The 24,482-nt window shown below is 39.2% G+C and overlaps 1 protein-coding gene across 5 annotated transcripts in view; it reads left to right on the forward strand.

The window, feature by feature from the left end:
• The window catches only part of ZNF385B (zinc finger protein 385B), a 369,520-nt gene extending 349,716 nt beyond the window's left edge, over positions 1-19,804 (forward strand). For all 5 annotated transcript variants that reach the window (XM_055572052.1, XM_055572053.1, XM_055572057.1 and 2 more), the window contains 4 exons: positions 14,627-14,872; positions 15,901-16,079; positions 17,164-17,265; positions 18,657-19,804. In XM_055572052.1, the coding sequence (XP_055428027.1) occupies positions 14,627-14,872; positions 15,901-16,079; positions 17,164-17,265; positions 18,657-18,875 (746 nt within the window). In that variant the 3' untranslated portion in view covers positions 18,876-19,804. The remainder of the gene's footprint in view (positions 1-14,626; positions 14,873-15,900; positions 16,080-17,163; positions 17,266-18,656) is intronic.
• The last annotated feature ends 4,678 nt before the right edge of the window (positions 19,805-24,482 follow it).

Here is a 24,482-nt window from a genome sequence, read left to right on the forward strand (position 1 = left end):
CAAGTCAGAGAATGGCTTTGGAACATGAAAATGTTAGCATTTTGTAAACAGAAAGAACCTAACAGAAACAAAATAGAGCTATAGGAAAGAGAGAAGAGATTTAAAAGATAGATAGTCCAGGTGGAAAGCACTTACCTTTCCTCAGAGATGCAAACAAAATAGGTACAGAGGGAAGAAACTGTAACATCAGTGGGAAATTCATCCAGCTGGGCCATTTTTCTCAGGAATGGAAGGCCAGACATTTGCTCATGAGAGATTTGCAGTATTGATAGAGGACTTAAGAAAAAGGGTAAAGCTGCCTTGGGCAAGCTGACTGGTTGTGTATATTTCCTTTGTAGAATCACTTGTTTTCCCACTTGTCTGATTTATTGACATGTTCTCCAGGTATATAACTTTTCTACTATATATGTTTCTAGTTAAGCAAATCTAATCTGTAAGTTCGGAGAAGGCAATGGCAAGCCACTCCAGTACTCTTGCCTAGAAAATCTCATGGATGGAGGAGCTTGGTAGGCTGCAGTCCATGGGGTCACTACTAGTCGGACACGACTGAGTGACTTCATTTTCACGTTTTACTTTCATGCATTGGAGAAGGAAACGGCAACCCACTCCAGTGTTCTTGCCTGGGGAATCCCAGGGACGGCAGAGCCTGGTGGGCTGCCGTCTATGGGGTTGCACAGAATCAGACACAACTGAAGCGACTTAGCAGCAGCAGCAGCAGCAGCAATCTGTAAGTTTACAGAATTTAAAAATGTGTGTGTGGTTATTCCATTACCAAAAGAGCTCTACTTAAAAAAAAAAAATCTTTTAAATAGTGCATTCAAATTATTACTAGATTTTCCAAGATCTTTTTGCACGTCACCTTCTAAGAAAACATCTAATAAATAGAGGCAAACTGTTATATCCAAACATTATCTACAATGTAGGTCTTCTCTTCCTGCTCTTTTAACAGCTGCAGTCCTGTTAGACTACAAATGAATCCTCATTTCTTTGTGCATCTACCGATACAGTGATGATGCTCCAGCATCTGTACATCTCTAATTACATTTTGTTTTGCAAAGAACTCCAAGGTAACAAATTGGCTTCTTCATCTTGCAGTTCATATGCTGCTGCTTCCTCCCCTCCCTCACACATCCATTAACTGTCTTAATGGAATTCTATCTTAAACTTTAAAACGTGTCATCAGTTGGTGGTTTCTATCATCTGTACTGTGTCAGAGCATAGATAAGAAGTGGACAAGTGGGGCAGAGGCTTAAGAAGTCTTCTGCAGCACACGAGTTGACATACATACGGTCCGCCATGTTTCTTTGTCTGGTGCAGAGTCCCATGGGCTTTTCAGTTTCATTCCTCACAAGACCACAAGAAGAAAGTAGGTCCTCTGACTGACACCCATTCATTTCTCATCATTGAGAAATGGATAAAATGAAGAGAATGATTTCAGAATTCTGTTTCAAAGTGAACTAATTTGCTTTCATGAGTGTTAAGCTATAATCCGGGCATTTATTTTGTTTTTTGTTTTTTGAAATAAAAATGAGATGTTGGACAAGGCACTTGTGAAAACAGGAAACAGTATGACCAGCCATCCTTTCACTGCATGCTTCTGGTGCCTAATCTTTTTTGTGCAGAATCAAGTGTTAAAAGGGAAATTATTGTAAAAACTGACAAGCAGTATCCTTCAGTGACCTCAGAAAGCACAAAGTATGATTCTATTGAAATTGTAGTCTTCTTTTCCTGAGCACTTTTCTGAATTTGGAACTCCTTTGCTATTCTGGAAAGCTTGGCTTGGAAAGACATTGGTAGGTGTGAGTGAGCAAGGCTCATAGTTTTTCAAAAACTCTCTGACAAATGGTAAATGACTGCACAATAAACAGAGAACCTGTTGCATTTTCACTGAAAGCAAAATTCATATATTAAAATTCTATCCAAAATTTAAGTCTTTTGAAGCCATAATGATAAAAATACTATGTAACTGAATGAATACTATTGCTCCTAAAAACTCATTGCTTTGGGGTCTGGGGTGTGAGCTGGCATTGTCCACTTGCAGTGCTTTACTTCCAAAGACTGGTTCACATTTTTTTTCAGTACTCATTTTTTCGGTACTCAACACAAGACACAGATTTAGATATCCACAGCCCTTAAATGTGAAACAGAGCATGACCTTGATCTCATTAACTGTGAATCACTTGAGCATAGGCCCCAAAACTATTAACTCTTCATCGTGTCTTCCGCCTGAAGCCCTTGCCTTGCCTTTACAATCTTATTGTTTCTTAGAGCCCAAGGAGAAAATGATGGTATTTTGCACATGTTCAGATTAAGGCACCAATCACTTAAGTCACTTGCTTTAGGTTTATTCATCAGTAAACAGAACTAAAAATACCCAAGTTTTCCTGGCTGAGAGACCAGGAAGTTTGGTCACCCTCCTAAATACCATTATCTCTAATCTCAGTGAATGATACTACCCACCATTCACCAAGTGTTCATGCTGAAATCTTGGTAGTAATCCTTGATTCCTTTCTCTGATACCCTACATCTAATCAGCCAGTAAGTCTGGTTGTTTCTACCCATAAATATATCCTAAACATACTGCTCAATTCTCTACTACCACCCTGGTCCAAGCAACCATCGGCTCCCTTTTGGACAGCTCCAGTAGTCTCCTAACTCACCTCCCCGTGTTATCATTTCATAAATTCTTCTCCACATAGCAGTGAGAATGAGCCTAGGAAAACATGGCTCGGATCACCCCTCAGGAGACTCAGAAATCACACTTAGATCACATCCAAATTTCTCTCATGCTCTATCAGACTATATGGCCTCTGATCAGCTCCTTCACCTCACAGCCTGCATTCACTCTTCTCATTCACCTTGATCTTGCTCATTTCAAGGTTTTTGTACTTGCTATTCTTTCTTCCTGGAATGCTCTTCTTCCCAGAATTCCTGCTATTTTATTCAAGGGTCTGTCAATATTACCTCTTTAGACAGGCTTGAAATGACTCTATTACCATGCCATGCTTTATTTTTCATATATATATATATATATATACATATATATATACACACACACACACACACATTATACATATATATGCATATATATGTATATATTATACACATTTTTATATATGCTTATATATATAATATAAACACGCTGTATACCTGCTTATATGTATTTAACATACATTTTATAAATATATACACATGTAATAAAAGTATATGTGTATTTGTATAAATATATATATATATATATATATACACATACACTTTTCTGGCTCCACCACTAGATAATTAATTTTATTGATTCAAAGATCTGGTCTTTTTACCTCTAACTTTAGTGCCTAGGATAATGTCACAGGTAGTCAATAATTATTAAATTAGGTGGATGGGTAGATGGTTATTTCCTTATGATGTATTCTTAGGTGGGACTCACTTGTAGAGTGGTGTGAACTTCACGTCTGTCTCAGAATGGTTCTGCTGCTCCACATTTCAGTCAAGCAGGTATTATATCTTATCTTTCCCTCTCCGATAATCTTTAAATCTTTGCCATTTCTCAGTGGCAGAAAATATTTTTAGTTGTTATTTGTGCAACTTGATAAACCAACACATGTGTTATCAAAAACAAAAATGCAAGGACATTTTTACTTCACATAGAGCCTCAGAACCTTCTTGTGGCAGTCCATTAACCCTTCTGGGAAATTAGTCAAGAAGTAGAACTCAGAGAAGAAAACACAGGAGCAAAAGATATGCCTTTAAGAAGGTTTCCTAGGTTTCATGCAAATTTGCAACCTTAAAGAAACTTTATTAAAACAGACTTATTTGTCTGGTTCTCAGCAAATTTTGCCTATAATGTGCTATGCTTATATGGTATCATGTAACTAAGATATACAAAGATATTTCCATCCACTCACTTACCTTTATTCAACAATGTCAGGCCTTCAAAAAAGTATTACTGAGACTGAACATTCTTAATCTCTACTCCCTCAAAACAGAAGAGCAATAAGAAGCACTGGCTTAGGATTCAGAAGCCTGTAGTTGAATCCATGCTCTACCATTTTAGTAACTGGATGAATGTGGGAAGTTATTTAGTCTGTCTAAGACTTGGTTATTTTTTATTTATGAACAATTGTAATTATAACACAACATTAGAGACAGGGAAGCATACCACTCTCTGGGGAGATAATCTATAATATATGTATCTGAAAAAGGACTCCTGTTCCTATAAATCATTAAGAAAAAAGCTTACAATCTATTTTTTTTAATGAGGGAAATATTTGACCAAGCAATTCACAAAAGAAGATATACAATTAGCCTATAATATGCAAAGATGTTCCACATTATTAGTCACCCACCAGTACAGCTAAAGTCAAAAGGACTGAAAACAGTGATACTATTTCTTAGAGAGAATGTAGAACAATTGGAATTCTCATACATTGCTGGTAGAAATATAAATCAGTACTGCCATTTTGGAAAACTCTTAAGAATCTACTAAAGATAAATATATATGTAGAGAGATAGATAGAAAACATAAATGAGTATTTTTGGCTACCAAAAACATGTCTAAGAATGTTTATTGTAGCATTACTCAAAATAGCCAAAAATTGAAACATTTCAAATGCTCATTAATACTAACATAGATAAATAAACTATGGCATAGTCATACAATGAATACTATCCAACCATCAGAAAAAGTACAAACTTCTATAATATGTGCAACAATATGGGTGAATCTCAGACATAATGTTGTATGAAAGAAGACAAGTATAAAATAATATGTATTGGGCAATTCCATTTATATGAAGTTCGAAAACAGGCAAAACAGATCTAAGTTGATAGAGATGAGAATGGTGGTTATCTTTGAAGGCAAGGGGAGTATCAACTAATTGGGGATTCAATGGACCTTTCCACGGTGGTGGAAACATCCTATATCTCTATATCTTATATATTAATATCTTATATCTTGTGTATATCTTAGGTTAACATAAATGTATTTGTTCTTGTTGTTCAGTCACTAAGTCATATCTGACTATGTGACCCCGTGGACTGTAGCACACCAGGCCTCCCTGTACTGACTCCCCAAGTTTGCCCAGATTCATGTCCATTGAGTCGGTGGTGCTATCCAACCATCTCATCCTCTGCCTCCCTCTTCTTTTACTCTTTCTGGAGCTATTAGTAACTCTCCTCTGCTCTTCCCCCATAGTATATTGGACACCTGCCAACCCAGGGGCTCATCTTTCTGTGTCATATCTTTTTGCTTTTTTATACAGTTGATGGGGTTCTCACGGCAAGAAAACCGGAGTGGTTTGCCATTCCCTCCCCCAGTGGACCACGTTTTGTCAGAACTCTCCACCACGACCCATGCGTCTTAGGTGGCCCTGCACAGCATGGCTCATAGCTTCATTGAGTTATGCAAGCCCCTTCACCACGACAAGGCTGTGATCCATGAAGGGGACACAAATTTATACATAGGTATAAATTCATTAAACTTTGTGTACTTTACAGTGTATAAGTTATACCTCAATAAAAAAGAAATAAAAAGGTACAGATAGTTACCAGTACCTCATTAGAGGATATGAAAAATAAACGAGATAATGAACATAAGTTCTTACCATACTGCTTGGTCTATAGAGAGTATTCAACTAGTATTGGCTATTAATTTGTGATTATTATGGCTGCTTTTGCTATCACTCTAAGCTATAACTGCCAGGAACATCTACTAGATCATTTTTTGTTTGTTTTACATAAAAGTAAACTTCTTGAAATAAGGATTGAGCCTCTGAATTCAGCTTCTAAGAACACTGCTCCAACCAACTTAACAATATTAGTTACGTATACAGACATAGGAAACAAACTAATGGCTACCAAAGTGGAAAGAAAGGTGGGGGGATAAATGAGGAGTTTGAGATTAACACATACACACTACTACATGTAAAATAGACAACCAACAAGGACCTACTGTCTAACACAGGGAACTATGCTCAATATTTTGTAACATCCTATAAGGGAAAAGAATCTGAAAAAGAATAGATATATATGTAAGTATAACTAAATCACTTTGCTATACACCTGAAACTAACACAACCTTGTAAATCAACAAGCTTCTATATATATATATATATATATATATATATATATATATATATAAATTATATATATATATATTATATAATATATATATATAGCCTATATATATATATATGCTACCCAGAGGTAAAAGTATCTGCCTGCCAGTGCAGGAGACCTAGGAGACCTGGGTTCGATCCCTGGGTCAGGAAGATCCCCTGGAGTAGGAAATGACAACCCACTTCAGTATTCTTGCCTGGAAAATTCCAGGACAGCGGGACCTGGCAGGCTATAGTCCATAGCGTTGCAAAGAGTTAGACATGAATCAGCGACTGAGCACACAGATATGTATATATATTGGTTGTATATAAAAGGAGGCTTGTTATTATGGTAAAGTTTACTTATTTAGTGTAAAAATTTTAACTCCTAAAAATGCATTTAGCTCAAGAGTTTTGTTCCCTTTTAGAATTAAGAATTTTTTAAAAAATTACTTTGCAATGCAAATCATTAATTTTATGAAAACATATTCAACCTGTTTAGTATAAAAAGAAATGAAAATCAAATTGACAATGAGGTACTGTATTACATCTGTCATATTGGCAAAAAACAATGGATGCTTAGGCTGGTAAAGGTACAGGGAAGCCAGCAATTTCTTACAAAGCTCTAAGAGTATTAATTTGTATAACCATCTGGAGGGCAATTTGGCAATGTGCATCAGAAGCTTTTTGTCTCAACAATTTCTCTTCAAAGTTTAGGTCCTGAGGAAACTATAATACTAGTATACAGAGCTGTCTGTACACAGTGCTATTTATTGAGTATATGCGAATTCAGTGGCATACAAACATGATTGCCTATATACTCTGTTGACTCTTCCTTTCTCATTCCTCAAAGGCACTGTCAGATATCAGAAGAAAGTCTGGTCTTACCTGCAACTTTAGGCTCTTATCCAACTGAACACTGCCTTCACCTGGCTCAGATTGGACCATGGGAAGAGGCATAGCTTGCCCTTTCCTTCTTCCCCATCATATCATTTCTGATTCTTGCCCTTTCCAATCTTTAGGGATGGGAGAAGGAATGGAAGGGAGGGCATACTCTGTTACTTAAGGACAAATATTGATGCCTTCTGCATGGTAGGTATCCAGATGCTTCTTAAAGACCATGAATAAGGTCTCCATGTGGTTCAATTCTTCCTCAGTCCTGACCACTAACGGTCCACTCCTCAGGCTCTTACTGCCAGGGTCCTAACGATCAGCCCTCTTGTGTCTGTACCAATAGCAAGGCTCAAGCCTGGCCACCTTTTCTCAGCTTCATCTCTGTCCAGCCTTCCTTTCCTCTACCTCACTTGGCATGAGGGACAGATCACCAAGGCCTAAAGTCGTTTGATGGGGGAATGAAATACCAGTGTCCCCTTGTTACATGCATATCTAGCTCTACTTATTTGTCTGGATTCAGAAGCCTCCAACCAGACAAGAAACTTACAATGCCAGCAAGTCCTCCAATCCTTATAGAGTCCAAGTGGTAGGTGATAGGGTGTTGGTAACAGGATAAGTCTACTATCTTTTTTTCAAATGCTACCAGTATGTGTCTGGGGGTTCTTTGAGGACTTTCTCTAAGGTACTGAATTACTTGATACCAATTGCTTTCAGTTTGGGGTTGTGGGCTTCATTCCCAGGTAAAAGAATTCCTACTCAGTATCTTTTTAACAATAGTAAAAGTGCAAACCAGAAATAACCTAAATATCAAAAGATTTGTTAAATATAGTATATCCATGTAAGTATACATCATTTGGTGTTATAAATCATAATCTAATTCTATCTATATTTATTGAAATGGAAAGATATTATTGATACATTGCTAAGCAACAAATGTTAATAATAGAACATTATGTTTCTGTCTATTCATGCTGCTGCTGCTGCTGCGTCACTTCAGTCGTGTCCGACTCTGTGCGGCCCCATAGACGGCATCTCACCAGGCTCCCCCATCCCTGGGATTCTCCAGGCAAGAACACTGGAGTGGGTTGCCATTTCCTTCTCCAACACATGAAAGTGAAAAGTGAAAGTGAAGTCGCTCAGTCGTGTCCGACTCTTAGCGACCCCATGGACTGCAGCCTACCAGGCTCCTCCGTCCATGGGATTTTCCAGGCAAGAGTACTGGAGTGAGGTGCCATTGCCTTCTCTGCTGTCTATTCATATACACTATTATATACAATAATATGGAGTAATAGATATCGAAGTATAACCATCCAAGTCAAGGATCAGCAAACTGCTACCTGCAGGCTAAATCTAGCCTGCTGCCTCTTTTTCTGAGTTTGTTCAATCACACATGCTGCTGCTGCTAAGTCACATCAGTCGTATCCGACTCTGTGCGACCCCACAGACGGCAGCCCACCAGGTTCCCCTGTCCCTGGGATTCTCCAGGCAAGAACACTGGAGTGGGTTGCCATAATCACATGTTCAGGTGGCTACTTTCCTGCTATTACAGCAAAGTTTAGCACAAGTTGAAACAGAGACTGTGTGGCCTAAAAGCCCACTATGTTTATTATCCGGTGCTTTACAGAAAAAAGTTTGTTGACTTTTATTTTAGATAATAGAATCATGGGCGATTTTAATTTTTTTAAATGTTTGTCTAACTTTATTTTCTATAGCCTTTTTTCTTCTTTATTTTCTTCAAGCATTTATCATATAAAATACTGCATGTACCTGTTATTGCTATCTACTATCTGTTATTGAAGCCATTGACACCTGATTAGAAAAAAACTTTTATTTATAACATTAAACTCAAGAGTAAACCTTGTGTGAAATCAAAAGTTGATTATAGCTTCCAAAGTTCTACTTCAAAATAAGATCTACAATATAGTTAGAATATTATTTTGTTTTTAAAATCAAGACCTGTAAATGGACATGACTCTTCTAATATCTTCAACAGTATTAGTTTCTGAAAACTTTTTTTTTTTTAATTTCAGAATTCTTACATGTTCTTTTCATCTTCCATGTCAGAGTATTTGTGCTCTGAGGCTGTATATAAGTAAAATAGTGTTAAGCTGGGTCAATTCGAGTAAAATTTTTGGAGTAAAAAAAATAGTGATACATAAATATTGAAAACTGATTTCTTTCACCTGGTTTATCAACTGGAAATTAAAACATTCCAAAAAGAGAGATTTCCAAAATGTTTTGAGCTTTGGAAAATAAGTAAATCAGAGTGGGACCTTTCAATAAAGCTACTTTGAAAAACTAAATTCATTTGGATGCATAAATTATGGATATTTGTTATAAAGGGCAATTCTGATGCAGCTCAGCAAATTTTACTTCAAAATCCTGCAGGATAAAACCTTAAGAAAGGAGTTTGAGTAATCAGGAAATAATTAAGACAGTCAGAAAACCTGCTAATTAACATTAGGTGAGGGAATACTTGAAACTGGAATTCATATTAACCAGAAGTTCCAGATGACATGCATCTTTATTAAAAGAAACAGAAGTAAACAGTTCATTAATTAAACTTTCAAATACACAAAATAAGAAGGCTGTAAAAATGTCAGTAAGGGAAGAGAAATAACACACTTTGATAAAAATATCTAACAATTAAAATGAGAATAATAAAATTAGGCTTTGATGCTTATAAGTATACATATCCAAAAAGAAAGTCAGAATTTAAACTATTGCATCAGAGACTTTCCTGCCGCAGAATCCCCTGAATATGATGACACCATTTACACATTTCCAAAGTCAATATGTTCCTAATATTCTCAAAGTTTAAGACTCTGATCTATCTAGGGCATGCAAACTAAAACATAAATTATCTAAATGTGAACCGTGTAAATCTTAAACACTCCATAACTTTTTAAAAGGGAAACAGCTATCCATAGTATCTACTTTCGGAGAAGGTGATGGCACCCCACTCCAGTACTCTTGCCTGGAGAATCCCATGGACAGAGGAGCCTGGTGGGCTGCAGTCATGGGGTCGCTAAGAGTCGGACCCGACTGAGCGACTTGACTTTCCACTTTCATGCATTGGAGAGGGAAATGGCAACCCACTCCAGTGTTCTTGCCTGGAGAATCCCAGGGACTGGGGAGTCTGGTGGGCTGCCGTCTATGGGGTTGCACAGAGTCAGAGACAACTGACGCGACTTAGCAGCAGTATCTACTTTAATAGTTTTAAAATATTCTCTGCCTTCTGACTCAATCCATCCTTATATCTCCCATTACACCTGTTGCCCTTTTCTGTACTGACCTACCAGGTACTCACCAGGAAACTCCACGCTTTCCAACAGCTAAACATTCACTCACAATTCCACTTCTAACCATTCACTCCCTGCTCCTTTCCACTCCATTCCATGCTTATCTAAATCTGATCTTCAAAACTCATCTTCAAAACCTAGACAGAATGCCACTTCCTTAATGAAAAATTCATTCCTAACCAAACATGCTGCTGCTGTTAAGTCACTTCAGTCGTGTCCGACTCTGTGAGACCCCATAGACGGCAGCCCACCAGGCTCCCCTGTCCCTGGGATTCTTCAGGCAAGAACGCTGGAGTGGGTTGCCATTTCCTTCTCCAATTAACCAAACATAATTACTTTCAATTCTAGATTCTCATGCCTCTTGCCAGTTTCTGTCATAAATTAGAGATCTCTGAGTGAATTTCTTATATCCTCTGCTAAGCTATTACTTTTTTAAAGTCTGTGCTATGCTTGAAGTTCAGTTGCTCAGTCAGGTCTGACTCTTTTTGACTCCATGGACTGTAGCCCACCAGGCTCCTCTGTTCAGGGGGATTCTCCAGGCAAGAATACTGGAGTGGGTTGCCATGACCTCCTCCAGGGAATCTTCCCAACCCAGGAATCAAACCAGGGTCTTCTGCATTGCAGGCAGATTCTTTACCAGCTGAGCTACCAGGGAAGCCCTTTTTAAAGTCTGTACCTACTTTATTTACAGAACTATGCTCTTCAGTAACTAGCACATTGTCAGCAGTTAGCATATTATAAATATGCACTTGTTAATGAGTAAATGACCTCTTTTGAAAAGGAGATGTAAAAAGGAAATCTGTGTACTTTTTTCTTAAAGAAATAGGGACACAGAGGAAAAAGATATAGTTTTGTCCATCTTCTCAATGTACCTTGAATCAGATGATTGTTGAATACCATAAATATTTTTAAGGCAAACATGCTTTAAAACTAACCTATAATTGTAAAACAAAGAAACAGCTTTTTCACATGTCCAGGTGACTAATGTATGCCTCTTATAATGTTAATGCCACGTGAAGTCCTCTCTGTGCAGGAAGATTAATACATTACATGGTGAATAGTTACAGAAAAGATCATGCTCATTGATGCTACCTACTAATCTGTGGGGCATTTTTGAATATTAATGAGCCCCCATTGCCACATTTTTAAGGTAGAAATAATCTTTAGCCTTACATTTTTCACAAGTTTGTTGTAAGAGATTAAAAGATAATGTAAGTGATTGTACTTAGTAAATTATAAAGTTCTATGTAAGAATATAGGAGGGAAGTCAACATAAGGGAAATTAAAATAATATGAATAAAAGACAGAATGAGTGACGACTAAATGACTAAAACACGTCAGATTCTTTAGGAATTCATATAAATATTTTATGAATTGCTTGAAGCCAAGAAGGATTTTGCTACACGCAATAACTTAAGCTCCCATCACAAGAAACTGAGTAATACCATAGGAACAAATCTTAAAAGATTACTGAATTATTTCACTGCTTTGTATCATTCAGTCACTAAGTCATGTCTGACTCTATGCAGCCCCATGGACTGCAGCACACCAGGCTTCCCCGTCCTTCACTATCTCCTGGAGTTTGCTCCAGCTCATGTCCATTGAGTTGATGAAGCCAGCCGACCATCTCATCCTTTGTTGCCCCCTTCTCCTCCTGCCTTCAATCTTTCCCAGCATCAGTGTCTTTTCCAATGACTCTGCTCTTCACATCAGGTGACCAAAGTATTGGAGCTTCAGCATCAGTCCTTCCAGTGAATATTTAGTCCTGATTTCCTTTAGGATTGACTGGTTGATCTCCTTGCTGTCCAAGGGACTCTCAAGAATCTTCTCCAATACCACGGTTCAAAAGCATTGATTCTTTGGCACTCAGCCTTCTTTATGCCCCAACTCTCACACTGATACATGACTACTGGAAAAAGCATAGCTTTGACTCGATGGACCTTTGTTGGCAAAGTAATGTCATATGCTGGTCATATTCATATGCTGGCCAAGGTTTGTCATAGCTTTTCTTCCAAAGAGCAAGCATCTTTTAATTTCATGGCTTCAGTAACCATCCACATTGATTTTGGAGTCCAGGAAAATAAAGTCTGTCACTGTTTCCCCATCCATTTGCCATGAAGTGATGGGACTGGATGCTATGATCTTAGTTTTTTGAATGTTGCGTTTTAAGCCAGGTTTTTTCATTCTCTTTCACATTCATCAAGAGGCTCTTTAGTTCCTCTTTGCTTTCTGCCATTATTATCTGCATATCTGCTTTGTGAGTTCTAGAAAATTGCAAATTCAATCTGAGGGATCCTTATAGACAAGAGAATACCAGACTTGAAGTAATCTTCAATCTAACTTACTTACTATTACCATTTAGGAAGACTGATTTACTTCCTTCACTCATACTATTTGAGGTCAGTTTAGTAAAAGCCTGAGATCTTTTCCATCATACTTCATGGTATCCTGAAGTTTTAATAAACTTTCTAAAAAGGACTAGAGATTGTGGAAACGAAGGATTAAAAGGGATCTGAGCATTCCTTTATTCCAAACACCACCCAGGTGTTGAAATTTATCTACAGTATCCCTGCTGTGTCTAGTCTTGACCTTGATGAATCCAACTCGGGAAAAGGGATGGAAATCAACTGCTGATCCCTAAATCAATTAAGCAGAAATACCATCTCCCCTCATTTTTGATGTGTGTGGAAGTGTTGGTTTGCCCCAAATACAGAAGAGACACCCAGAACCTTATCATTCCTTCATCCTTCCTTCCTTCCTTCTTGGTCATCCAAGTCCGTGGTACATGGTTAGGGCAATTACATAAATTTTCAGTTTTAATTCCCTTTCTCTCTTAATAAGAGTTTATCAGCATATCTACAGACATTTTCTAAGAGCAAGGCTCTACTAGGATTAAACTTGTGATGAATTTTGTATTTGCCTTAGAAGCTCCACCTTCTTTCTCAAAGGAGCCACTGAACAGAGTCTGTCTTGAATAACAAATGAACCCCAAAGTGTCAGACTCTGTTAAAGTCACTTTGACCCCTCTTATAGCCTGCACGTGGGCCTTGAGGATTATAAACATTAAGTAGCTACATGATCAAAATTCCAAGACATCTATAAATGATTTGGCTAATCCTCATACTGTGCTTGTGGTTAATGTCATTATTTAAAACTTATGATTCAGACTGGCAGTAGTTAATAAGTATAATGAGTAGAATCTTTGAATCTTTTATTTTGGGTAAACTGCATTGCTATTCAAAGAGCAGCAAAAACTTAACCAATCATAACCAAAATTAACTATGTTTCTTCCCTCCCCTCTGCCCTATTCCCTAAGGTTAAAATTTTAACTTGGTATAAAAATTGAATTTTAACTTTATGTTCTCCATGTCATAATTAAAACATGAGTAGTCAAATGAAACTGCTATTGCATGTCTTATTTCATGTTACCATCACATCATTTAATCAGATTGGAAGGTAGCTGGTTTCCCTATATATTAAAGGGACAAAATTTATAACTCAGGGGTATCAGACAGAAAGTTACCTGCTGCAAGTGAGAGAACAAAGTCATGTTTCAGGAGTCATCATGACCTTGCAGTGATCTGATATGGGAACTGAAGCCATGGAGTTCTTTCTTCAATCAATCTCAACGAAAATCTGCACCACACACACACACAAACTACATATAGAAAACAAACTTCTGCCTGCCAAAGGGAAAGGTGGGGGGTAGGGAAGAATAAATTAGGAGTTTGGGATTAACATATACACAAACTACCATAGATAAAAGAGATAAACAACAAGGATCTACTGTATGGCACAGGAAACTCTACTCAGTATTCTGTAATAACCTATATGGAAAAGAACCTGAAAAAGAATGGATATATGTATATGTATAACTGAATCACTTTGCTGTATGCTGCTGCTGCTGCTGCTGCTAAGTCACTTCAGTCGTGTCCGACTCTGTGCGACCCCACAGACGGCAGCCCACCAGGCTCCCCCGTCCCTGGGATTCTCCAGGCAAGAACACTGGAGTGGGTTGCCATTTCCTTCTCCAGTGCATGAAAGTGAAAACTGAAAGTGAAGTCGCTCAGTCATGTCTGACCCTCAGTGACCCCATGGACTGCGGCCCACCAGGCTCCTCCATCCATGGGATTTTCCAGGCAAGAGTACTGGAGTGGGGTGCCACTTGCTATATACTTGAAACGAAAACAACATTGTAAATCAACTATACTCCAATATAAAATAAAATTTTTTCAAAAACTACTTGCAGAAATCAGATTTTTATTTTTAATTCCTTTATGTCAATTTGTCTGTCCTTATGGTATATGAGGCCTTAACATTGTCTCTGTGTGTCTCTCTTAGAAGAAAAAGGGAAGTTAAAAGGCAGCGTTTCCAATCAAGTATCAAGCTCTGAAAGTGGCTCATTTCTTCCCAAGCCTGGCACAGCAGCCCTGCCACCTGCAGCAGCCACTTCTCCCTCCAAGAGCACGAATGGCGCGCCTGGTACTGTTTCTGAATCAGAAGAAGAAAAAGCCAAAAAACTGCTTTATTGTTCACTGTGCAAAGTGGCTGTGAACTCCCTGTCACAGCTAGAGGCACACAACACAGGTTAGCAGCTACTGTTTGAATGTAAATAATGTTCATAACAAGATCCAGCTGTTCCCATCAGAACACCTTACCCTTTGTTGTTCAGACATTAGGTTTGTTCGGTCTTCTCTACTTTTTTGATTCCAAGGAGTGATTTTAAGAAAGTATGGTATAACAACTTTAGAAACAGCAAGGCAGAAGCAGCTTGGAGATAAAATCTGTTCTCTTCTTTACTTTCTCAAAAGCATCTAGTACTTCCCCAAACTCATTATGATGAAATGACAGAAATGAAGACAAATCTCTCTCTATGCACAAGCTTCACTGCAACACACTCCTAAGAGGAAAAAAAAAAATGGAAGCAACCTAAAAGTCCCTCAGCAGGGAAATGCTGAACGAATTATAGTAACCCAGGATGATAGAATATATTACTCAGCCATTACAGTAAAATTACAAGAAAATATGATTTGATGTGTGAAGTTTTCAGGATATTTAATTTGCATGATCCCAATTTTGAAAATATATTTTTTTTAGTATACTAAAAAAAGAAACTGAAAAGAAATACACTAAAATTATAACAGTGGTTATCTCTGGGTGGTGAAAATAGAGGTAATGTTTATTTTCTTATACTTCTCTATATTTTCATATTCTCTTTATTATATACTCATGGTTTCCTTTTTTTTTTTTTCAATGAAAATATGTTAAATCTACGTGCATGCTAAGTCGCTTCAGTCGTGTCCAACTCTTTGCGACCGTAGGGACCTAGCCCATGAGGCTCCTCTGTCCATGGGATTCTCCAGGCAAGAATACTGGAATGGGTTGCCATGCCCTCCTCCAGGGGATCTTCCCAACCCAGGGATGGAACCTGAGTCTCCTGCATCTCCTGCATTGGCAGGCAGTTTCTTTACCGCTAGCACCACCTGGGAAGCACCAGATTAGCATTAAAAAGGTCATTTCAAAAAGTTTTGGGAAATGCAACCTAAAGATAAACTTTTCAAGAGCTTCATATAGTTCTTAAATAGCTATTTACTATATGTTTCTTTCTGTCTTAGGATCAAAACACAAGACTATGGTTGAAGCTCGTAATGGGGCTGGTCCAATTAAGTCCTATCCAAGACCTGGATCAAGATTAAAGATGCAGAATGGCAGTAAGGGGTCAGGACTACAGAACAAGACATTTCATTGTGAAATCTGTGATGTTCACGTTAATTCAGAAATTCAACTCAAACAGGTAACGTACCCTGAATTAGTAGTCACTGTCGCTTGGGTATCCTTTTGACTGTATCCCTAGTCTATATTAATGGTTCTCACTGTGCTCACAGTTAAATTTCCTGACCTTATAGGATGCCTATGATATACAACATGCAAGTGCTATGTGGAAGAAAAAGTTAGTACTAAATATCTGTGCCTACTAATACTACAGGCTTCCCCGGTGGCTCAGATGGTAAATAATCTTCCTGCAATGAGGGAGACCCAAGTTTGATCTCTCTCTTGGGAAGATCCCCTAGAGGAGGGCATGGGAACCCATTCCAATATTCTTGCCAGAAGAATCCTGTGGACAGAGGAGCCTGGTGGGTTACAGTCCATGGGGTCGCCAAGAGTCGGACACAACTGAGCAACTAACGCTTTTACTTTTCACTTACTATTACCACATGTCAGATTCCAGGCTTGGTGTTAGAGACCAAGGAGCACCGCGGTCACTTGGAGCTTACAGCTGAACAGGGACTTCGAAGATAGTAAAGGTTCAGTCTGTCTTCCAAGGACCCAAAATCTGCTTAGGGAGACAGATTCATCAGTCACTGTGGTGCATGCATGCCTGTTCAGTCCCATCCAACTCTTTGCAACCCTATGGACTGTAGCCTGCCAGGCTCCTCTGTCCATGGGATTCTCCAGGCAAGAAAACTGGAGTGGGTTGCCATGTCCTCCTCCAGGGGATCTTCCCAACCCAGGGATCAAACCTGTGTCTCTTACATCACCTACATTGGCAGGCATATTCTTTACCACTAGTGCCACCTGGGAAACCCCTAGTCACAGTGGTAATACCAGGCAAAGTTCAAGGAGTGCCACAGAGAAAGGAAAGGGAGAGAGGCGTTGCAATATAATGGGGAGCAAATCTTAATTCAGAGAGTGTGGTGATCTTACCCACACCACCACAGAACCAGGGACCTGGAACTGGGAATGGAGGAACCAGCTCTTCACCTGATCTCAGCATGTCCTATTTCCAGGAACCAGACATATTTTTCTGTCTAGGCAATACATTTTACATAGCATAAGATTCACACATCGATTCAGCTAATGCATCAAACTTTTTTCAGCACATTTCTAGCCGAAGGCATAAGGATCGAGTTGCTGGGAAGCCATTAAAGCCGAAATACAGCCCTTACAACAAACTCCAGCGGAGCCCAAGCATTTTAGCAGTAAGTTCACCTTGCCTGCTCACCTGTCTTGTGGGGCAGCCTTGCTGGGTAAGGAGGGTCTAGGGACTAATTGGTCCTGAAAGCGTTTTGACTTTAAATAGCCCTCATAGAGAGGAAATTTAGAAGGAACTCAGTCCCTTCTGTAGGACACCTTGAAGATAGATTGCTTAGAAGAAAGAAACTGAACCTGTATAAGGGCCAGTACCTTACTGTTCACGGGACCTTTTCTGAAGATTCCCTCCTTTAGCATATTTAGAAAAGTCAAGTCTTGGGAAGAAGGGCAGTGATGCCTGAGGAATCTTGGAGCATGTTAGGGGAAAGGGACTGCTTTCCAAAAACGAAGTGCATCTATTTAATATCCTCCTCCTTTCTGGGGTGTTTTTCTCTTTTTCCAGAAAGCACACGGGTTGTGTATATTCCTCTCTCTTTCCCTGTCTAGCAGGCATGTTGAGAGTCAGCCTGTCTTACCTGCTCTCAATATGTGCTATTTTCAGTTTCTTTGCAAAAATATCCATGGGTTCCACCAATAGATGTCATATAAATACCCAGATGGAAGGATTTCCTAGTCTCCCTGGGACTTAGCCCAATGTGGTGTTCCGTCTGAGGCTGAAAGCTGGGATTGGCCAGCTGGAGGTGATACTGACATTACCCCCAGCTTTTCCAAAGCTCCATGGATGCTGCAAGCAGGTGTTATGAGCATTAAGCAAATCCAGCTTGCAAAGCTCCTCCTGATTGCAAAAGAGAGAGATTAAGAATTGATTTCTTACTTCACAGAAGAGTCCACCTGGGATTCCTTTTAAATAGAGTTTCTAGCCCACTTACAATCATTACCAATGACAACTCTGAGTTAGCGGCAGATTTTCAGGGAATAGTTTTTAAGTAGCCAGAGAGGTATAAACTGACTGTATCTTCTTGACTCCTCATGGGTCCCCAGTGTCCCGAACTCCAGTTACCTAAACCCAGTGCAGCTTTTTTAATGTGAGGTGAAGGGTAAGGCACATTCTCTTAAAAGCCTCATTGTGGGTTAAGACAAACCAGAATTTTGAATGGAGCTCCTCCACACTCTACACAGGAAACCTTCTGGGCATGTTTGGTTTTTCCTTGTGAGCAGCAGCATAAAATAGCTTCAGTATCTATTCATAGAGGCTTCCCACCACCCCCCAACCTAGTGCCCAGGGGCAAGGACCACCAGACAAAAGTTGAAATGTAAACAAATTATAGTTAAGGTATGCCAAGAGACTTTGAAACCAGCTTTGTGAAAATAATCTAGACAGGTCAAGATTTTTAAATTTTGACTTCTGAATGCTGGTTTTTACTTACGAAAATATATCAGCGCTGCCATCATTCAAAACTCTCTCCCCACCCCACTCCTGGTTTTCTCCCTCTCCTAGGCAAAACTTGCATTCCAGAAGGATATGATGAAGCCCCTGGCCCCGGCCTTCCTGTCCTCGCCCCTGGCGGCGGCGGCGGCCGTGTCCTCTGCGCTGTCTCTGCCGCCCCGGCCGTCAGCCTCGCTCTTCCAGGCTGCAGCCATCCCTCCCGCTCTGCTGAGGCCGGGCCACGGCCCCATCCGCGCGACCCCCGCCTCCATCCTCTTCGCCCCATACTGATGTTCCTGATGTTCCGCAAGCCCCCAGACGGTTGAGGCAGTAGGGAAGTAGAGCAGGAAACCCAAAAAAGGATTCAGCAATTCGAGCATTTTGAGTTGCAGTGCCGCACCCAGCTGCAAAAGGCAGCATCTGACTCCAAAGAGAAAGTCACTGAGATTCAAAATTGTTTTTTGGGGGGCGCTCCTGTAATTTCGGAATCTGAGCAGCACAAGCTTTGTCTCCCTCTTTCCTCCCCCTGCCCTAACCCATTCAATTTGTGTATCTGAAATACTGAGTTTCTTGCAAATGTGTTTGTCAGAAAAAAATATATATGTGCATATATATATCATTCTCTGACAATTTTTCCATGGGTGTGATCTGGCTTAGAAACAATATGGAATATTTTCCTGACAGACTTGAAAAACTAGGGTCTTCCTCACACGTCTGTAAATAATCCTGGAATCCAACTGGGCACATTCTAGTGTGGAACAAAAATAGATGAACACAAGTGCTTGCTTGTGGATACCATCTTACCAACGGATCACCGCGTTTTCCTTCTGGTGTACTCTTGTTGACAGGGATCGTGTACTGTTTTAGACCCAAGTGCTGTTGTATCCTGTGTAGTACTAGATCTGTATTTCTTGTCTGAATTAACACTTTTAGTTGCTGTGTAAATGTTAGGAGGCAAAGTAGCTTTGAATTTTCTCTTTGAGAGAACAAAAGATAATGTATTTTCTTTGTTTTACATTTTATTTCGTGATATTTAAACAAAATAGAAAGCCATATAACATAGCTCTGATTACTACCTGTCTGCTATTTTTGTTTAACTTATTTTGGAGCTTCCTCACCAGTTTTGAGTTGCTAAGCAAATGTATACAAACAGAAAAAGAGCTTCCTAAATTGCACATTTTTGCACCTCTCGTGCACTCTGCAAGAAGACAATAAATCTATGTATTTCTATGTCATTATCTTCATTTTTAACCTGTTTTCATTTGTAATGATGCTACATAATTTTGTGGCTCCCTAATGCAATAATGTACAGACGATAAAAAAAAATTTATAATTGAACAATCTGTATTTCTGTTCACTGAATCTGTTGCAGGTTATGCTCCCATGCCCCCGTTTCTAAGCTGATATCAACAAGACTGGAATGTTTGTGATATCAGGGGCAAGAGGTATAAGACAGCAAAATAAAATGAACTCTTTTAGAGCATCTATATCTGCAATCTGTAAATGGTAAAATGTCTGTGTATTTTTTTAAATGTACCTTTTCAATAAAAGTACAAAAAATAAAATCTGTTTGTATTTTCAAAGTTATTTTCTCCTGAGACACCTCCAATTTGAACTCATCTGATGAAGGATTTTCAGTAGGTGTAAAGATTGCCTCTAACGTATTTAGCATTTTCACTTCTTATTTTCAGCATATTTATTTGTCATGTTTATTCATTACTGTTCACAGCATCTGCATGAAGTGAGACTTTACTGCTGTTTTCCCTCTGAATCTCTAAGAAGTTGGACCAGAGTTGTAAATGTGACCCAAAATCACAGTAGCAGCCTGCCAAAAATTTTGACATAGTTTTTAAACATTCCCTGAGTCTTCTAAATCCCAAACTCATCTTTTATTCAAGTCCAACACAATAATGATCTCCTTTTAGAGCAACTGATTCCAGTCTCCCCTTTGACCTTCTCTAATCAGCCAACCCTTCTTTTCTTCCACTTCATTCTGTTTTTAAGTGTAAAGAGCAATACATCCTTGTTTTTTCTGGCTATCTGCTTAATGAGCTACTCTAATACATAGTGGCTTAAGATAAAACCGTTTTATCATATCACAGTCTCGGGGGTCAGTAATTCTATCAAGGCTCAGCTGGGCTGTTCTGTTCCTGAGTCCTCAATAAAAGATCCCTGGGTAGTATTTGGCTGGTAGATGGGCTGGTATGGAGGCCAAAATAGCTTTGCTTGTATGTCTGCCTAGATGGAGGGACTGGGAAGCTAGACTCTACTGGAACAGTTCAAGGGCCTTTGGGTGATCTTCCCAGCTAAGTGGTCTCAGGTAGTTATCTAGTAATTCAGGGCTCCCAGAGAGAGCATTTGAAGAAGTTCTAGGTGGAAGTCAAAAGGCTTCTTATAAAATTGTCTCAAAATTCCCAGCATGTCACTTATGCTGCATTCTATTGATCAAGCAAGTCCCTGAGATCAATCTAGATTCAAAGGGAAGGAGATTATTCACTTTGAGAAAAGAATTTTTGGCCATCTTTAATCTACTAATCTGTTATAGAATTTTGAGGGAAGTGGTAGTAGCATGGTGATCCAACCAGTCCATCCTAAAGGAAATCAGTCCTGGTTGTTCATTGGAAGGACTGATGTTGAAGCTGAAACTCCAATACTTTGGCCACCTGATGCGAAGAGCTGACTCATTTGAAAAGACCCTGATGTTGGGAAAGATTGAAGGCAGGAGGAGAAGAGGACGACAGAGGATGCGATGGTTAGATGGCATCACCGACTCAATGGACATGAGTTTGGGTAAACTCAGGGAGTTGGTGATGGACAGGGAGGCCTGGAGTGCTGCAGTTCATGGGGTCACAAAGAGTCGGACACAACTGAGCGACTGAACTGAACTGAACTGGTAGTAGCTTTATAGCTATTGTGCTCAGTCATGTCCGACTCTCTGCGGCCCCATGGACTGTAGCCCGCCAGGCTCCTCTGTCCATGAAATTTTCTAGGCAAGAATACTGGAATGGGTTGCCACTTCCTACCAAGGGATCTTCCCAACCCAGGGATTGAAACCGCATCTCTTGTGCCTTCTGCATTGGTGGATTCTTTACCACTAATGCCACATTGTGGCTATTATAGATTCTGTTTTCCTCCATCTTAAGTCCAGACTGTATCAGTTTTTTAAGTTGAGAAAAATAGGGGTTGAAGTAGGAGCTAAATTCTCATTTCTAAGATATTAAGGCCAGTGGATGACTGTGCGGCTCTGAAATGTGGCAACAGACTTCCTCTATCAAAGAGTTACTCCACTGTTTGAAAATTGTTGACCTCAATATTCTAGACTTAAAATCAGGTCAGTGTTAGTGTCTATTAAGATTCCAGTTTTACATTCAGAATTTGAAAGTGAAAATGAAAGTTGCTCAGTCGTGTCAGACTCTTTACTATCACATGGACTATACAGTCCCTGGAATTCTCCAGTCCAGAATACTGGAGTGGGTAGCCTTTCCCTTCTCCAGGCGATCTATCCAACCCAAGGATCAAACCCAGGTCTCCCGCATTGCAGGCAGATTCTTCACCCGCTGAGCCACAGGGAAGCCCATTTTCAATATGACTTTTTCGAATTCTCACCATGGTAGTTGCATTAAACCTTTGTTGGACCCTCAGACATATTTTGAAGGAACTGTGTTTTAGTTCAAGTCTAGAGAAGCTTTTTTTTTTAATAGACACCATTGACAATTACATTTCATTTCTCTTGTATCATTCTAAATCTCATTAAATCTTACCAATCCTCAAAAAATTTTAAATATCTACATACAAATAGACCTAGGAATTTACTGATTATTATAGAGTCTAAGTTTTTAAAAATCACCTCAGGCAGGAAGTATGAAAGCATAATAATTAATTTAAATGCAAAAGAAGCCAAGGATAGCTTCAAGCAATGATTTATAAAACACTATCAAGCAGATATATCTTATCATCCACCCTGATTCTGAGGTGGCAGAATGGATCAATCCTGAGGGGTATATTAATTTGAACTAGTACCCCTTCCTATGCCATTTCTAGTGGGAAAAGACTACTATTCTACCCCCTACTTATTCAGAAAGTTAAAAAATGTGCTGCTTACTCTGACATGGTCCACCTCTGGTCTCTATAGAATCTAAAAACTGGTCTCACATAGGATTGCCAGATAAAATATAAAAATACCTCATTAAATTTTCAGATAGGTAATGAATAATTTTTAGCATAAATTTTTATAATTTTTATTATGACATTACACATAGACTAGTATGTTCCACAAATAAGTATCTGGAACATATGTATACCAAACAATATTTGTTGTCTATCTGAAACTCATATTTAAGTGGACAGCTTGTATTTTTATTTGCTAAATCTGGCAACACTTGTCTCAGGAGTATTCCTCTTCTTCTCAAGTACCATAATTGTTCAGGAGAGAAGTGACCTCCTGGGTGTTAAAAGCTAAATGGTGAGATTCTTAAAGGCACACTGTGAAACACAGTCACAAATAGACAGAGGAAGGAACTTGCGGTAAGTAAATGTCAATGATATATTGACATTGATAGGTCCAGGACAGGGGAATATGTAGCTGCAGATGCCTCTAACTTAAAGCTGTTTTGATACCTGTTTAACAAAATTAAAGTATTATGAAAACAAACAAAAAAATCCTTTTATATTATGCACAAAACATATCACCCTTGAGTTGTTCCTTCTCTGCCCTAAGAGAATTCTTATTTTCTGAAGCAGAAATGGTTGTGGTGGTGTAAATATTTCTCTCAGAAAGTGCTTTAAGGCAAATTACACTACAGTTAATGTAGCTGAGACAGAGAACCAAGGGATTCCCATTGAGGGGGGGGGGGGGGAAGGAGAAAGAACTGATAGAACATCAGGTAAAAATCCTGTTGTGCTGTCTCCTTTTGGGAGTCTAAATAGATTAACTGAGGAGAATGAGTCCGGGGGGGGGTGTTTTGAGGAATGGGTGCCCACTGCCTGAGCTGCCATCAGAGAAAGGGATCATGGCAAGAGAGGGAAGATGAGCAGGAACTCTTAATAGATAAGTCAGCATCAAGACATACACGTTTGGGACTTCCTGGTGGTCCAGTAGTTGACACTTTCTGAGCTTCCAAAGCAGGGACATGGATTCGATCCCTGGTTGGGGAACTAGGATCCTGCATGGCGCATGGCATGGCACCCAAAACAAAGAGCAACCAAAGAAACTCACATAAAGATATACCCCCTTGATAATCACAAGCATCTTCAGGTAACAGGCAGAAGAATTTCATTTCACCTCTCTAGGTCTGCTGTGTGGATTCTGGTCTCTGCTGATAGTTTTCTTTCTACCAGATATTTATTTTGTTAATCTGTTGGCTCTCAATTAATATTACAGGTGACATGGCCTCTCTGAGAAAATGCCAGTTTCTGGTACCTTGGTGGGTTGAGGAGAATATGAGTATTGCAAGAGAAAAGTCCACAGGGGATGCTCATCTTTGCCTCCTTCCTTCCTCCAGGTAATTAGCTCCCCAGGAGCATTCATCAGGGATATGATGCAGGTTTTCAGCAACTATGAAAAGGGACTGTCGGGAACTGCCCCGGTTTCTTTGGCTAAAATTTCTAAAGCCAGAATGAAAATATAATGTGTTCTTCTACTCCTCACTAAATGCTCAGACTATATCAAACCTCAGGTTGTCAGATCAATCCCTTCTGTGGATGCAATGAAAATATCTTTATGTCACATTATTCATTTTAAAGAAGTCACTTATCTACAGATGATTGGACAAGCTTGTCATTAAGCACCTGTTTTTCATTTTTATTATAGTAGAAAAGTAAAGTTAGACTAGAGGAGAATTAAAAAGAATAATACATATTCTGCACTCAAAAGACCTGAACTGAAGCTCTGGTCATTTC

The sequence above is a fragment of the Bubalus kerabau genome, chromosome 3, assembly GCF_029407905.1.
Source record: "Bubalus kerabau isolate K-KA32 ecotype Philippines breed swamp buffalo chromosome 3, PCC_UOA_SB_1v2, whole genome shotgun sequence".
NCBI classification, from domain to species: Eukaryota; Metazoa; Chordata; class Mammalia; order Artiodactyla; family Bovidae; genus Bubalus; species Bubalus kerabau.